This window comes from Mustelus asterias, chromosome 7, assembly GCF_964213995.1.
Source record: "Mustelus asterias chromosome 7, sMusAst1.hap1.1, whole genome shotgun sequence".
Classification (NCBI taxonomy): Eukaryota; Metazoa; Chordata; class Chondrichthyes; order Carcharhiniformes; family Triakidae; genus Mustelus; species Mustelus asterias.
In genome coordinates this window covers 47,835,852-47,853,220 of record NC_135807.1, presented here as the reverse complement: position 1 = coordinate 47,853,220, position 17,369 = coordinate 47,835,852, and the positions used below count along the sequence as shown (strand labels likewise).

Sequence of the window (17,369 nt, the reverse complement as noted above, 5' to 3'; positions counted from 1 at the left end):
TTAGAATTGTAAATAAAGGGATTTTGGTGAAGGGACTCCTGCCTCTGCAGGCTTATTACATAGATTGTCTGGCTCCTTCGAACAAGGAATCAGCTACTGTCAAAAGCACACACATTCCTACACTTAAGGTAACAGCTGGGGACCAGGAGGTATTCTACACCTGCCCTGAGCAATCCCAAGCCTGAGTCCCAATAAGTGATCCTCCTCTGAGATTTCAATGTCAGAATTGGAAAAGATGCAAATCTCTGGGAGGGTGTGATTGGCGAGGATGGAGTAGGGAAAGCAAACTCCAATGCAGCCTTCCTCCTGACCTAATGTCTCAAACACAATGTTATCATAACCCACATCCTGTTCCATCCAGGAGACAAGCACAGAACCTCATGGTAATATCCATGTTCCAAACACTGACACTTATGCCATCATCCAAGCAAGCGACTGCAGAGATGTCCACATCACCCACGACAGGTACAGGCGACTGCTAGATCAATCGCCACGTTACCTGATCTACCATCTCCCATCAGCCTGGCCCACAAATAAAGGAGGCAACAGAGGAAATGCAGGAAGAAAATTTAACATCAAAGGCCTGAAACGTTTGACTAACACAGCCCTTTTTACCCGGTACCTTGCTTCCAACCTCTTGATCGCCAACCACCAGGAGCTACAGTGTCCCACAGTGTCTGGTTGACCCTAAAATCCACCATAACGGGGACCTGTGAAGAGGTCCTTGGTCTCTCTACCATGAACTATCATGACTAGTTTGATGGAAATGACAAAGAAATAAAAGACCTTATCATGTGCATGCTGGAAACTTCACCACACCAACAATCCTACAGGTGGCTAAAGGCAGTGGCACAGCATAAAACCCTTGATATAAGGAACAAATAGTGGGGAGAAATAGCACAGGAGATCCAAAAACTCAGACACAAACAATGTACACAGTTTCTTCAGCACTGTCCAAGATGATCTATGGGCCAAGCCACAAGGGCCCACCAACCGAGAGCCAAACATGGAGGGGATCTCATAAAGGGCAGGGAGGCAGTCTGCGCTTTCTGGGCAAAACCTCCTCAGCCGAGAACCTGTCTTCAATTTGAATGCCCTTAATTCCATTCCTCAATTCCCTCCGACTCAGTCTTCATCTGGAACAAAGTCAAAAAACCATTTGACAGCTGAAAAGCAAACAAAAACCTCTGGAATAGATTAAATCCCTTCTGACATTCTGAAACACAGCAAATACACACATGAAACAGCTGCACAGCCTCACATCCCTCATCTGGAGAGAGGGATGCTGGGGGATCTCAGGGGAACCCTGACTGTGAACATATTCAAGTAGGGAGGCAGGTCTGATTGCTATTAACTGGAGAATCATGCATTTTGACCTCACAAAAAATATTTGACTCTGTCAAACATCAAGGTTTGTGGAGTATCTTCCTCTAATTTGGCTGTCCTCATAAATTTGTCACCATCCTCTGGCTACGCCATGATGATATACAAGCTGTAATCCTCGCCAATGGAAGCAGCACAGACCCCCATCTCAATGAAGACTGGGGTCAAACAAGGATGTCTCATCACACCAACCCTTATCTCCATTTTCCTCACTGCAATACTGCACCTCACCTACAGCAAACTACCCACAGGCATGGAGCTAATTTACAAAACAGACTAGAAATTGTTCAGTCAAAACTAAAGGCACTCCAGCTTCAGTCATTGAGCTCCATGATGCAGATGAAGCATGTGACGCTCACTCAGAAACTGAGCTCCAGGTCATTGCCGACTCCTTCTCTGAAGCATATGAGAGAACAGGCCTTTCATTACACACCTCGATTAAGATCAAAGGCGAGATTCTGGAAAATGTGGATCATTTTCTGTATGTTGGGAGCTTCCTCTTGACGAAGGCAGGCATAGACGACAAAATTCATCATCACCCCCAATGTGCCAGCTCAGCCTTCAGCTGGCTGAGGAGAAGAGTATTTGAGGAACAGGATCTCAAACCTCAGACTTGGACAACCTACAGCAGACACCTCAAAACACTGGAGAAGTGCCACCAGCAATACCTTTTCAAAACCAGTGGCAAGAAAGGTGGTCATCTCCCGAGCCAACCTACTCAGCATTGAGGTACTAATCACACAAAACCAGCTCCCCTGGGCAGGACACGATGCTCATCTGCCTGACACCAGACTCCAGAAGCAACTGAATGACTGAATTGATACGGCACAAAAAGATGTCATTTGGCCCAACATGTCTGCACTGGCTCTCTAAATGACTTAGTGCCATTCCCCTGCCTTTTCCCCATACCCCTGGACTTGTTTACAGAAAACATTTATTGCCCATCCCTAATTGCCTTTGAACTAGGGGAGTTGAGAACTACGGGTCATAGTCTGAGGAAAAGGGATAAACCTTTTCGAACTGAGGCGAGGAGAAATTTCTTCACCCAGAGGGTGGTGAATGTGTGGAATTCACTACCACAGAAAATAGTTCAGACCAAAACATTGTGAGATTTCAAGAAGAAATTAGATACAGTTCTTACAGCTAAAGGGATCAAGGGATGGGGGCGGGGGGGGGGGGGGGGGGGGGGGGGCGGTGTGACCAGGATTTTGAATTTGATGATCAGCCATGATCATAATGAATGGCAGAGCAGGCTCAAAGGGCCTTCTCCTGCTTCCAGTTTCTACGTAACCCAGTGGCTCACTATCCTATTTTCAGAGGGCATTTAAGAGTCAACCACATCACTGTGGATCTGAAGTCACATAACAAAATTCCTTCCCTAAAGGGCATTAGTGAACCAGATGGGTTTTACAACAATGGTTTCATGTTTTTTAATAAAATTTAAACTTCACCATCTGCCATGTTGGGATTTGAACTAAGGTTTCCAGAATAGTACCCTAGGTCTCTGGATTGCTAGCTTAGTGACAATACCACTACTCCACCACCTTCCCCCATCTGCTAGAGACTCCCAGAAGAGCAACAAGCTGTAGAAATGTCCTCAAGGCATTGCTGAAGAGATCAAGTGAGCCCACTGACTCATGGGAGTCCCTGGCTTGTGACTCATCAAAATGGAAAAGGTCCATTCAGGAAGGCACCAAACACATCAAGGGTGAAATAACTTCTGAGAGGCCGGTGTCCCTTCACGAAAACTGATTTGTTTACAATGGTTTGGAGTACTCAGGCTCTGGTACAGAGTATTTGTCCCCAAGTGCCAGTGACCTGGGCACTCCACATTATGTCTCCAGAGTTCCCTGATTGGACAACCTTAACAGGGCTCAATTAGGAGCTCATATTCCAGCAGGTCCAACTCATGGACCTCGTTGAAGTCATTACAGAAAGAAATGGTTGGAAAGGTGCAGAAGCAAAGTCAAGGTGTCAGAGAGAGTACTCAAGCCTCCAAACAACCCGTATAACCAACTTTTGATGAACCATCTGTGATCACTGTGGAAGACTGGTCAGAAGTTTCAACATTTGGTCATGTAGAGCTGAAAATAGAAGTACCGTTCCCTGAGGAACCTGCAATGATCTAATGTCTGTAATTTACATTGCAACCATCAGACTTTCTGTGCCAGAAACAAAATTACTGAATTATCAGATGTTCCCCCATAGATCTGTCAACACATTCGTGGTGTAGTAATCTCCCATATAGGCCATGAAAGATGGTGGTTCAATGCTGAGGTTCATCTTAGTGTTCCTGCTCCTGATCACTATGCAGCAACCCTCTCCTCATTTCTTTAAGATGGTGCACAGGTTTGGATGCCAGGTGTGATATTTTTCTAGCTTGTCCATGGTGCCACCTGCAGCTAGACCGCTCACTAGCGCTCCCATCCAGAGCATTCACATAATGAAAGGATATTTAAATTAAAGAAGAAAGGAGAAGAAAAGTGGGAAAATGACAACTGAGAGCAAGTGAAGAACAATCTCAAACCAGTTTATAGATTCAGAGTATACTTGTCACAGAATCATCAAGCTATTAGGGCAGCAAGGGAGGCTATTCAGCCCATCAAACTGTTGTGCCGCAGCCGAGTGAATTTGTAGCTCCAAGATCTCTGTAGGTGTTGTGGAGTGACTTGCTGGAGCATTAAGGAAAGCACTATGAAAACGTGCAATGTATTTCTATTCCCCTGAATGCCTGATGTCACTGTAAGGTAAAGGCCCAGAGTTACAAGGTAGGCCATTCTCCTCAGCCTTGAGCATTGACAGATGCCTGGGCGCAAGTTACAAGCCACCACAAAACAGCATAATGCCACGCCGCCATGCAGTTTCCAATCTTCCCTGAATGACCGGGACTTCACTGGAATCAAGGCTGCCTCTTCCGAACTCTTCCTCCAGTAGCGCAGGAGATCAGCGTGTCCACTATCTTCATTCCTCAACCCCTGCTCAATGACATCATGGCAGCTGTTGAAACCCCTGGCTCAGCCATCACCACAGAGATCCAGAATCACATAGAGCAACTGGCCAGACAATCAGGAGCTGAAGATTGGCAAATATCCAATAGGGGAGTCTCAGAACTTGAGAGCTTTGAAGTTGGGAGGGGTCTCTGCGATCAGGAGCAGGGGTCGTGGGGAGGGGCGGGGGGGGGCGTTGGCTGGTGAGTGGGCGGGAGAGAGGAGAATGGGGGATCAAGGGATGACTGAGGAATGAGGATCAGGAGCAAAGATGCACATTGGAGATCAGGGGCAAGATGGAGACGGGGAATGAAAACTGGGGAATGGGGACTTGAGGGGGAAAGACTGAGATCCTGAGGGATGAGGTGGGGGGGGAAAGATCTAACCATCGCGCCTCGCCAGCTGGTGGGCAGAGCTAGCCGGTAATATCGTGCGAGAGCCGAGGAATCAGGTTCGTGCCCTATTTCTCTCCCCTCATGATCTTACCGGCCCTGAATATCCAGGGGTCAGTCTGGCCCCCATTTCCAGCGTGAGGCTGAATAAATTGTGTAAATTCATTTTTATATATTTTACATGACATTAGCGAGCCCAGGACGCAATCGTCCTGGGTTCACATGCCTCTGTGGCCTCGCCGGGAAGAGTTCTCTTAGCGAGAATTACAGTTGGTTCCCAGCAATGGGTGCCAGATGTGATGGTCTTGCCAGTAGAACCGGAGGCCATTGAGACCCCATTGGGAGGTCGGGGGCTAGGGGAGTGGTGCCACTTGGGCAGTGCCAGCCTGGAACCCTGGCAGTGCCAGCCTAGAACGCACTGCCCACCAGGCACCCTAGCATTGCCCACCAGGCATCGGGCAGTGCCAAGAGGCATGGCCTGATGGGGTGGGGCTTACTGGGGAAAGGGCCAGACCAGGGTGGGCCGATCGGAGATGGGCGGGGAACAGCTGCGCACTCTGCAATGCAATCGGTGGAGTAGGGAGGGGGGATCAGTCCACGCAGGCAGGAGGGATCGCAGCGGTTGATCGATCCGGCCAGGAAGGGGTTGCAATAGGCTACGGGTCCCCTTGTGGCTTGCGGGGGGGGGGGGGGGGGGGGGGAGTCTGCTTTAGGCCATGGAGGCTGGGTAAGAGAGGCAGAAGCTAGGAGACAGGCCTCCCACCTACACTCCCCCTTCCTCGCCCACACTCCCCTTTCCCACCCACACTCCCCTTCCCACCCACACTCTCCTTTCCCCACCCACACTCTCCCCCTTCCCCACCAACACTCCCCCTCCCACACACTCCCCCTCGCACACCCACACTCCCCCTTCCTCGCCCACACTCCCCCTTCCCCGCCCACACTCCCCCTCCTTCACCCACACTCCCCCTTCCCCAGTCACACTCTCCCCCTCCCACACTCCCCCTCCCCCGCCCACCCCCCGCACACATCCTCCCCCTTCCCCGCCCACACTCCACCTCCCATGCACACATTCTCCATCTCCCCACCCACACTCCCCCTTCCCTGCACAGATTCCCTCTTCCCCTCCCACACTCCCCCTCCCACACTCCCCCTTCCCCACCCATATTCTCCCCATTCCCCACGCACACTCCCCCTTCCCCGCCCACACTCTCCCCATTCCCACCCACACTCTCCCCATTCCCACCCACACTCTCTCCTTCCGCACCCACACTCTCCCCTTCCTCGCCCACAATCCCCTCTTCCCAACTCTCGCCCTCCCCCACCCACCTTCCCCCCTCCCCCACCCACTCTCCCTCTTACCCACCCACACTCGCCCCTCCCCCACCCCTCTTCCTCAACCACACCCACTTTCCACCATTCCCCACTCCTCCCTTCCCCGCCCACACTCTCCCTCTTCTCCACCCACACTCTCCCCTCCCCCACCCCCCTTCTCCACCCACACTTCCCCCTCACCCACTTTCCTCCATTACCCACCCACACTCCCCCCTTCCCCACCCACGCTCTCACCTTCCCCGTCCACATTCTCAACCCTCCTGCACCCACATTCCCAACTCTCCCCCACCTACACTTTCCCCCTCCCCCACCCACTCTCCCCCACTCTCCCCCTCCCTCCATCCATACTCTCCCCCACCCACACTCTCCCTCACCCACACTCTCCCTCCTCCCCACCCACACTCTCCCTCTCCCCCACCCACTCTCTCCCTCTCCCCTATCCACACTCGCTACTTCCCTCCCACACTCCCCCTCTTCCCTCCCACACTCACCCCCTTCCCTCCCACACTCCCCCCTTCCCTCCCACACTCCCCCTCTTCCCTCCCACACTCATCTCCTTCCCTCCCACACTACCCCCTTCCATCCCACACTCCTCCCCTTCCCTCCCACACTCCCTCCCTTAACTCCAACACTACCCCCTTCCCTCCCACACTCCCCCCTTCCCTCCCACACTCCCCCTTCCCTCCCACACTCACCCCTTTCCTTCCCACACTCCCCCCTTCCCTCTCACACTCCCCCCTTCCCTCCCACACTCCCCCTTCCCTCCCACGCTCCCCCTCTTCCCGCCCACACTCCCCCTCTTCTCCCCCACACTCCCCCCTCCCCGCCCACACTCCCCCTTCCCTCCCACACTCCCCCCTTCCCTCCCACACTCCACTCCTTCCCTCCCACATCCCCCTCCTTCCCTCCCACACTCCCCCTCTCCCCTCCCACACTCCCCCTCTCCACTCCCACACTCCCCCTCTCCACTCCCACACTCCCCCCCTCCCCTCCCACACTCCCCCCTCCCACACTCCCCCCTCCCCTCCCACACTCCCCCCTCCCCTCCCACACTCCCCCTCTTCCCTCCCACACTCTCCTCTTCCCTCCCACACTCTCCTCTTTCCTCCTACACTCTTCCTATATTGAATCTCCTCACCTCCCACCCTCAGTTTCCTGTCTCTGCACTCAGTCTTTGCCAGCTCATGAGGTTATTGAAACCTCTTGCACAGCAGTTGCTGCACAAAGCCATGAACAAATCTTACATCTACATGAGTCCAACTCATAATGCTATACAAGTTACATCATCTGATTCAAGACATTAGTTATCACATGGTTAGACGTCTAGTGATCAGATATTACATGGCTGGATATGCTTGGGTACGGAAAAAGGCAGGGGTATTGTTTTACGTCTTGATGTTCATTTGGAGAGCCGGTGCAGACGCCATGGAACAAATGGCCTCCTTCTGTGCCATAGCAATCCGGTCATGTCATGTGATCAGCACATCACATGATCAAGCCTCCAGGATTGCCTCCAAGCTGAGCTGCCAGCCTCAGCAACATGGTGCCAGTGCTGGTTAATCACATACCAGGCAGCTACTCACTTTTGATTCCCTTTCTGACACAGATTTACACCATGTACTCTGAAAAAGCAAACAAACCAACAATTGATTGCTAGCATGGTGCAAATCATGTCAGTAAAGATTTATTTTCAGTGAACATAAGTAATTGTAATAAAGTGCAGAAGCAGCATTGACAACATGTTGAACCCTTAGCTTGACAGGACTGAAGTATCCAAGGGCCTTCACTTTGTCCTGCCTCCGCTCGCACTCAGAAAAGAGATGGTTCCATCAACACAATGCACTCTCCGGCCATTCCAGCTCCCACTCCAGAAATGTACTGGTGCTTGCAGACTGGTTTATCCCCCTCCAACCACTACCCCCCCCCCCCTCCCCGCCCCCCGGAAATGCAGACTACTTACTGTCTGAGAATGCCTACAATTATCATGTTTTCATGCTCAGAAAAGCAACCTTAGCAGAGACTTACTGACTGCGATTATAGTGCGAGGAAAAGCCTGCTATATATATATACCTACTACACCCAGCAATCTCAATCTCCCTTCACGTGGTCACTGATAAACCACGAAAACGGCATCAATTCCAATGTGTGAAGGCAAATTCAGCAATCTCAAACACAGTGCCATTCCAAAACTACCATTCTCCAAATTCAGCTCTTGACATTAATATTTGATAACTCCAAACTTATTGGGAGGGAGGAGGAGTATATCAATGTATTCGACTAGATTCTTCAGTAGATCCTGTCTAACTTTTTTTTTGGTGGGGGGGGGTTCTGATCCACCCTCCATTACAACTCCACGGTCAAACAGGCCAAATACAAAGGCGATGTTGGGAAGCACTGCTAAATGCTGCCTGTGCCTGTAAAGTCACACTGGGGTTACTGCTCACTCTTTCTTAGAGGTAACTCCAGTTGGCAGCGCCGCTTCACACTCCCGACACCTTCACACCGGCAGGGTGGATACAACCTCCAGCCTCATGGTCTGAATAGCCGATTGGGGGCGAGGGGGGGAGGGGGTGAAAAATAAAGAGATACATCGCACAAAACAAAAGCGAAAAGGCAGTGAAAGGCGGATTCTCCTAAATGGAACCATCCAAAATCCTAGTGTGCAACCAGAAACTCACTGGAAGAAAGGGGGCTGAACTGCAAGTGACCCGTCACTTGGCCATTGAGGTGTTTTTTTTTAAACAGATGGGTATAAGGTGAACGCGGTGTAAAGGGGACGGCCGGGCTGCTAACATTGGCAGAGGTAAGCTGGGGGATTTGTCTCACGAACTCAGTCAGGAACATAAAGAGAGGTTCCGCAGGGAGCCAATAAAGTTTGCCCAGTTAAATCATCACCGTTACGTATGTGCTAATGGCAACTGGTCTCCCTCTGATGTCTGCAAGCAATCTTCAGAAATACGGGCAAGGCAGATCAACTCGTAATAATCTGCTGGGGATGTAGCGCTGCTTCACAGCGACTGGAGGAATGTCTGAAGCCCCGGAGCAAGGCTCACAAAGACACTGGGGCTGAAGAGCGGGCAAGTGAGATTGGGGCAGAGTGTTGCCTTAACTCTGCCTTAAATACAAAGTATCCAGCCCCCCCTCAAACACGCTGGGTAATGAATAAATCAACAACAAAACCCCCTCTCCACAAAACTGCTCAAGAAAGCGGCGTACACCAAGTCAGGGGATAAAAAAAATCTCTCCCAGTAAGTCCTTTCACAATGCAATAAGACTGCCTTCCTCTAAGAATTACAATAAACTGCCTATCGTTGTACTCAAATGAATACTGTTCTACACGAGATCCTTTTTCTTCAACGTTTAAAGGAATAACATTTTTTTTCTAAGCAAGTATACACGATGTGTAAGCTGGAGAAACGTGTTTAGTTGTTACTTTAGTAATTTATGGAGATCCCAGCAGTGTGTGTGAGAGTGTGTGTGTATCATACTGTATGGGAGCGTCAGCGAATTCAAATCTAATACTGGAACCAGAGCAGAAAAAAAGAAGTCTCCAAAACTTACCTCCACGCTGAAGGGCTGCTCCTCGCCGCAAACGGAACAAATAATCCAAAGCAAGGTTTGCAAATAAAACGCACCGGGAGATAGAAACGCAAGTTGTCTTCCTTTGTACAGTGTGGCTAAAGGCTTGGTGAACCCGTTTGCCATCTTTCAGAGCAGGAGCCGCTCATTTGGTAAAGGGAGCTTGTGTGTGGCTGGAGACAGCGGGCAGATCGTGAATCAGAGGGGGAGGCAGGGAGCTGGAGAGAGAGCCGCCAGAGCTCTGGGCTGCGGAGCGCTCCTGAACAATTTCACTGGCTCCAACCACTGAACTCGAGTGTAACAGTCCAGGGAACCTCCAGCGAGTCTGCGCACTCCCTGTCAAACTACCCTCTCCAAACTGGCACAGTCCTCCCTCTCAGTGCTGTACTGTATCACGGTGAAAAAGCCAGGAAGCTGAGGCTGACACAGGCACTCTCCCTTCATTATGCAGACGTTGTATTTATCTGTCTCTTGGCAGGGAAGATAGACAAAGTGTAATTAGTTTAAACGAAATGCTTCTCCCCTGTGCTCTGGTGGCTCAAGAATGTGTGTTAGTAAAACAAATGCTGTTATCATTATACGCTGATATTATTTCTATATCAGTGACCAATTGAAGGAGAACATTTTTAAAAAGCCCTTGTATCTCTCACTGTGATTAAAGTACACTAAGACTTCTCTCCGAGAGCAAAAGTTTTTTTGCATCGCCCCTCCACCACAGAAACGATGAAGGATTTACAGAACAGACATGCCATTCGGCCCATCATGTTCATGCCAATAGAAAAAGTGCAATCCACACAAATGTCACTTCTCAGCTCTTGTTCCATTGCTCTGTGGGCGAGACGGCTCAAATGTATATTCAAGTGTTTTTTTTAATCTTGTGAGGGTTTCTGCCTCTACCACCTTTCAGGCAGGTTCCAGACCCCTACTCACCTCTGGGTAAAAACCAACTCCCATCCATTCCTTCCATTAATGAATTTACATTAATGCCCTCCAGTTATTGACCTCTCATAGAATCCCTGCAGCGCAGAAGGAGGCCATTCGGCCCATCGAGTCTGCACCGACAACAGTCCCACCCAGATCCCATTCCCGTAACCCCACATATTTACCCTCTAATCTCCCTGACACTAGGGTCAATTTAGCATGGTCAATCAACCCAACCTGCACATCTTTGGACTGTGGGAGGAAACCAGAGCACCTGGAAAAAACCCACGCAGACCCCACGGGGAGAATGTGCAAACTCCACACCGACAGTGACCTGAGGCCGGATTTGAACTTGGGTCCCTGACGCTGTGAGGCAGCGGTGCTAACCACTGTGCCAGTGTGCCGCCCTTCTCTGCTCAGAGAAGTCTTTCCTATCCCCCTATCCAGGCTCCTCATAATTTTATACAATTAAATCATTCCTCAACATCTTTTGTTAGCAAAGTTAACAACCCCAGCCTTTTAGCATAGCTACAATTCTCTATTCCTGGCAACAGCCTCTCAAATCTCCTTTGTACCGTCTAGTGCGATCACACCTTCCCTGTAATGTGACCAGAACTGAACACAGTACTCTATCTACAGTCCAACTAGTGTTCTACACAGTTATAGTACAGCCCACCCTGTTTTTATACTCTATGGTTCAATCAACAAAGGAAATATAGCATATGGCTTTTTGACCACCTTATCTACTTGCCTTGCTACCTTCAGGAATCTGTAAATATGCTGGGGCAATTCTCCCGGCCTGCTGTGTTGCCCAAGTAGCACAGTGGGCTAGGAGATGTCAGTGGGGGGCCTGTAGCGGGACTTGCGACTGGCATCTGGCCGATCGTGAGTTTCCCAGGCTATGCTTTTTGATGTAATCAGCCTTGCACCAGAAATCAACACGAAGCTGATTACAATATGGAAATTCACATATCTATATCATTAGCAAGCCCGGAACCGTATTCTCCGGGCTTGCAAATGTCCCCCATCCCGCTGCGGAAGGTTCCTACCAACGGGGATTGAAACTGGTTCCCATGAACAGGGGCCAGGTGTGATCATCCCACTGGTGGGGACAGAGGCCACTGAGGCCCCCCGTGAGGTTGGGGACAGGGCGGTACCCTTTGCCAGCTTGGCACCCTGGAAGTGCCCACTGAGCACCTGGGGGACTGCCAGTCTGGCAGCCTGGAAGTGTCAGCCTGGTACCCTGGTACTGCCCATGGGGCACCTGGCACTACCCACTGGGCACCAGGCAGTGCCAAGTTTTGGAGCTGATCAGTTGTGGTGGGAGAAAGCGCTGCACGAACTGCGTTCGGGATTAGTGGGGTTGGGAGGGAGGAGGGTAATCGGGGCTAGACATGGCGAGAGGGGGTGATTGGGGCTGGACATCAGCGGGGGGGGGGGACAGGGCTGAACACGGTGGGGGGGGGAGTTAGGCTGACTATGGGGAAGGTGGCGCGGGCTGGCAATGGTGGGCTGGTGATTGGGGCTGGCCTGGTAGGTGGGGCAGTTGGAGAGGCTGGAGATCAAGGAGGGAGTTGGGAAGCTGGCAATCAGGATGGGGGGACCTAGGAAGCAACCGGGAGGCCGCGACTGGGAGGTCGGCAATGGAGGGACGAGTGCGTATGCGCTGATTTCCCCTCTGACAGATCGGCACATGCACAGTGGCTCGCTCAGCACACTGATGCCGGCCTCTTGGCTGGGATTAAGCCTTGCCAAGGAGTGAATCGCGTTAGGTTCTCTGTGATGCAGAGTCCAGAGATTCATTAAACTAAGCTCGTCCTGCCTGTTGGGCACCTAGTTTTTTTGGGGAGAATCGCCCCCGCTGTCTCTGAGCCCCCTGTTTATCTGCATTTCTCTGTGTCTTATCAACTATTGGCTATTCCCTTGCCTTGTTTACCACTCCACCAATTTTCGTAACATCCGTGAACTTACTGATCAATTCGCCTAGATTTAAGTCTAAATGATTTATACAAACCACAAACAGCAACGGCCCCATCACAGATCCCTGTGGGACCCCACTGGACATAGCCTTCCAGTCAGAAAAGCACCCCTCAACCAGCACCCTCTGCTTCCTGCCACTCTGCCAAATCTGGATTCCAATTTCCTTCTTCCCGATTCTCAACCACGTAACCAGTTTTTGTGACATTTTCTTAATCATATCCGCTACATTTAAATCATTTATGCATACGACAGAAAACAAAATAATAAGCCCTGCAGAAAATAACTAGAAACAATCTTCCAGTTACAAAAGCATCCATTGACCATTAGGGGGCGATTCTCCCATCCCACTGTGCTGCTTTAGCGGGTCAGGGGACTCAAACGGAGGCCATTTTGTGGGGTCCTTGCTGGGTGCCACAGCCTATGCGAGCGTCTCCGGGGCGCCGGATTTCCGGCGCCGTCAGCTCCGTGCCAGAAATCAGCACAGAGCTGCATAATTTATTCAACTGGCCATTTTAATATATTTTATATCTAATTAGTGGGCCCTGGACTGAGGTTTCTGGGTCCGCTAGCCTATTCCCCTCCGCCAGGAGTGTTTCACTCCAGCGGGGTTTACAATAGCCCCCCCATCTGCGGGGAACTGGCAGCTGGAGTGAAGGGAGGCCATTGAGGCCCTCCAGGAGGTTGGGGTGAGGGGGTGTCCCCTGGGCAATGCCAGCTTGGCAGTGCCAGCCTGGCCCCCTGACACTGCTCAAGCAGCAAAGCGGCAATGCTCAGAGAGCACCTTGACACTGCCCACTAGGCATCAGGCAGTGCCAAGTGGGTGGGCCAGAAGGGGGCAGGGCCTCCTGGGGGGGCGGGACCTCTGGGAGGGTGATCGTTAGGGGTGGGGTGTTCTGCTGCCACTCTACACTGGGATCAGTGACAGAGGGAGGAAGGCCAGTGATCAGGGTGGGTCCTCGGGGTGAGGGGAGGTCAGCCTGCTGGAGTGGGGAGGTGAAACTGTGTGGGGGGGGCATGTCAGGACTGGGGGCAGGGATCAGGGCTGCCGGTGGGGGGGGGTTGCGATTGGGAGATTGGGACTGCTGGGGGAGGGGTGGGGGGGAGAGATTCAGGCGAGCTGGAGGCGGGGGGATGTTGAGGTTGACCCAGACACAGGGGGCCAATGATCGGGGGGGAGTCGCACGGCCAGCAATGGGGGTGTCAGGGATTGGCTAGCGATCGAGCTGATTTGATTTGATTTGATTTGGTTTATTATTGTCACATGTATTAGTATATAATGAAAAATATTTTTTCTTGCGTGCTATACAGACAAAGCATACCGTACATAGAGAAGGAAACAAAGAACAAAGAACAATACAGCACAGGAACAGGCCCTTCGGCCCTCCAAGCCCGTGCCGTTCCCTGGTCCAAACTAGACCATTCTTTTGTATCCCTCCATTCCCACTCCGTTCATGTGGCTATCTAGATAAGTCTTAAACGTTCCCAGTGTGTCCGCCTCCACCACCTTGCCCGGCAGCGCATTCCAGGCCCTCACCACCCTCTGTGTAAAAAACGTCCTTCTGATATCCATGTTAAACCTCCCCCCCCTCGCCTTGAACCTATGACCCCTCGTGAACGTCACCACCGACCTGGGAAAAACCTTCTCACCGTTCACCCTATCTAGGCCTTTCATAATTTTATACACCTCTATTAGGTCACCCCTCATCCTCCGTCTTTCCAATGAGAACAACCCCAGTTTACCCAATCTCTCCTCATAACTAAGCCCTTCCATACCAGGCAACATCCTGGTAAACCTCCTCTGCACTCTCTCTAAAGCCTCCACGTCCTTCTGGTAGTGTGGCGACCAGAACTGGGTGCAGTATTCCAAATGCGGCCGAACCAACGTTCTATACAACTGCAACATCAGACCCCAACTTTTATACTCCATGCCCCGTCCTATAAAGGCAAGCATGCCATATGCCTTCTTCACTACCTTCTCCACCTGAGACGTCACCTTCAAGGATCTGTGGACTTGCACACCCAGGTCCCTCTGCGTATCTACACCCTTTATGGTTCTGCCATTTATCGTATAGCTCCCCCCTACGTTAGTTCTACCAAAATGCATCACTTCGCATTTATCAGGATTGAACTCCATCTGCCATTTCTTTGCCCAAATTTCCAGCCTATCTATATCCTTCTGCAGCCTCTGACAATGTTCCTCACTATCTGCAAGTCCAGCCATTTTCGTGTCGTCCGCAAACTTACTGATCACCCCAGTTACACCTTCTTCCAGATCGTTTATATAAATCACAAACAGCAGAGGTCCCAATACAGAGCCCTGCGGAGCACCACTAGTCACAGGCATCCAGCCGGAAAAAGACCCTTCCACTAACACCCTCTGTCTTCTGTGACCAACGTAAGCTCTGTTTGTGAACAGAATTCCCACTCACCTGAAGAAGGGGCTAAGAGCTCCGAAAGCTTGTGTGGCTTTTGCTACCAAATAAACCTGTTGGACTTTAACCTGGTGTTGTTAAACTTCTTACTGTGTTTACCCCAGTCCAACGCCGGCATCTCCACTTCTGTGACCAAGCCAGTTCTCCACCCATCTAGCCACCTCCCCCTTTATCCCATGAGATCCAACCTTTTGCACCAACCTACCATGAGGGACTTTGTCAAACGCTTTACTAAAGTCCATATAGACGACACCCGCGGCCCTTCCCTCGTCAACCATTCTAGTCACTTCTTCAAAAAACTCCACCAGGTTAGTGAGGCATGACCTCCCTCTCACAAAACCATGCTGACTATCGTTAATGAGTTTATTCCTTTCTCAATACGCATACATCCTATCTCTAAGAATCCTCTCCAACAACTTCCCGACCACGGACGTCAAGCTCACCGGCCTATAATTTCCCGGGGTTATCCTTCCTACCCTTCTTAAATAACGGGACCACATTAGCTATCCTCCAATCCTCTGGGATCTGACCTGTGTCCAGTGACGAGACAAAGATTTGCGTCAGAGGCCCAGTGATTTCATCTCTCGTCTCCCTGAGCAGCCTTGGATAGATTCCATCAGGCCCTGGGGATTTGTCAGTCCTTAAATTCCCTAAAAAACCTAACACTTCCTCCCTTGTAATGGAGATTTTCTCTAACAGGTCAACACTCCCCTCCGAGACAGTCCCAGTCAACACATCCCTCTCCTTTGTGAATACCGACGCAAAATATTCATTTAGGATCTCCCCTACTTCTTTGGGTTCTAAGCATAATTCCCCACTTTTGTCCCTGAGAGGTCCGATTTTTTCCCTGACAACCCTTTTGCTCCTAACGTATGAATAAAATGCCTTGGGATTCTCCTTAATCCTGTCTGCCAAGGACATTTCGTGACCCCTTTTTGCCCTTCTAATTCCTCGTTTGAGTTCTTTCCTACTTTCTTTGTATTCCTCCAGAGCTCCCTCCGTTTTTAGCTGCCTGGACCTAATGTACGCCACTCTTTTCTTAATGACCAATCGCTCAATTTCCCTGGTTATCCACGGTTCTCGAATCCTACCCTTCCTATCCTTCTTTTTTACAGGCACATGCCTATCCTGCAGCCCTAACAACTGTTCCTTAAAAGACTCCCACATGCCAGATGTGGAAACGAGAGAGTGCAGAATATAATGTTACAGTCATAGCTACGGTGTAGAGAAAGATCAACTTAATGTGAGGTAGGTCCATTCAAACATCTGATAGCAGCAGGAAAGAAGCTGTTCTTGAGTCGGTTGGTACATGTCCTCAGACTTATGTATCTTTTTCCCGACAGAAGAAGGTGGAAGAGAGTATGTCCAGGGTGCATGTTAATTTTGCTGGCTGCTTTTCCGAGACAGCGGGAAACATAGACAGTATCAGTGGATGGGAGTCTGGTTTGAGTGATGGACTAGGCTTCATTCATGACCCTTTGTAGTTTCTTGTGGTCTTGGACATAGCAGGAGCCTACTAAGCTGTGATACAACCAGAAAAAATGCTTTTTATGGTCAGCTGGCCAGTGATCGGGAGGCCGGCAGTGTGGGGCTACTGCACCAATTTCAGCGCTGAGAGATCGGTGCATGCACAGTGACCCGCTCAGCGCTATGCTGCCGGCCTCTCCAACAGGATTAGGCCCACCCACAGAATTTCCGTGTGTATCTCGCTTGTGCACTCTGCAGTGCACAGAGTGTGGGAGATTCATTTTGAAACTCCCAATGAAATAACCAACAGGATTTACTCCAGTTTTTACGTGAATTTGACACTTAGAATTTTTTGGGAGAATTTGTCTTTGCTTCCTGCTATTGATCCAATTTTGGATCTAACTTGCCATCTTCCCTTGGATCCCATGAACTTTTAATTTTCTGTCTAGTCTGCCTTGTGGGACCTTGTCAAAAGCATTGCTAAAATCCATATAGAATGCATTAGATATGCTACCTTCATTGGCACGACCTGTTACCTCAAAAAAATTAAATCAAGTTAGTCAGACACAACCCTCCCTTAACAAATCCATGCTGATTCTCTATGATTAATTTGTGCCTTTCTAAATTGCAATTTATACTATCTTATTTTTTCCAATAATTTACCCACCATCAAGATTAGGCTATCCTCAACTCTTTTTATAACAATGGTGCACATTAACAGTCGTACAGTACCATGCCTGTAGCCAAGCAGGTTTGGAAAATGATGGTCGGAGTCTCTGCTATTTCTTTGATTGCTTCTCTGTGCAAGCCTGGGATACATTCTATCTGGGCCTGGTGATTTATCCACATTCAAGAATATTAAATATCTTAATATTTCTTCCCTCGTTGTGTTC

At 50.3% G+C, this 17,369-nt stretch overlaps 1 protein-coding gene across 1 annotated transcript in view; it reads right to left on the bottom strand.

Moving 5' to 3' along the window:
* mmp16a (matrix metallopeptidase 16a (membrane-inserted)) overlaps nucleotides 1-9,895 on the bottom strand; it is a 241,736-nt gene extending 231,841 nt beyond the window's left edge. The window contains exon 1 of the mRNA XM_078217046.1: nucleotides 9,659-9,895. Within this exon, the coding sequence (XP_078073172.1) occupies nucleotides 9,659-9,802 (144 nt within the window). The 5' untranslated portion in view covers nucleotides 9,803-9,895. The remainder of the gene's footprint in view (nucleotides 1-9,658) is intronic.
* Nucleotides 9,896-17,369: the final 7,474 nt, after the last annotated feature.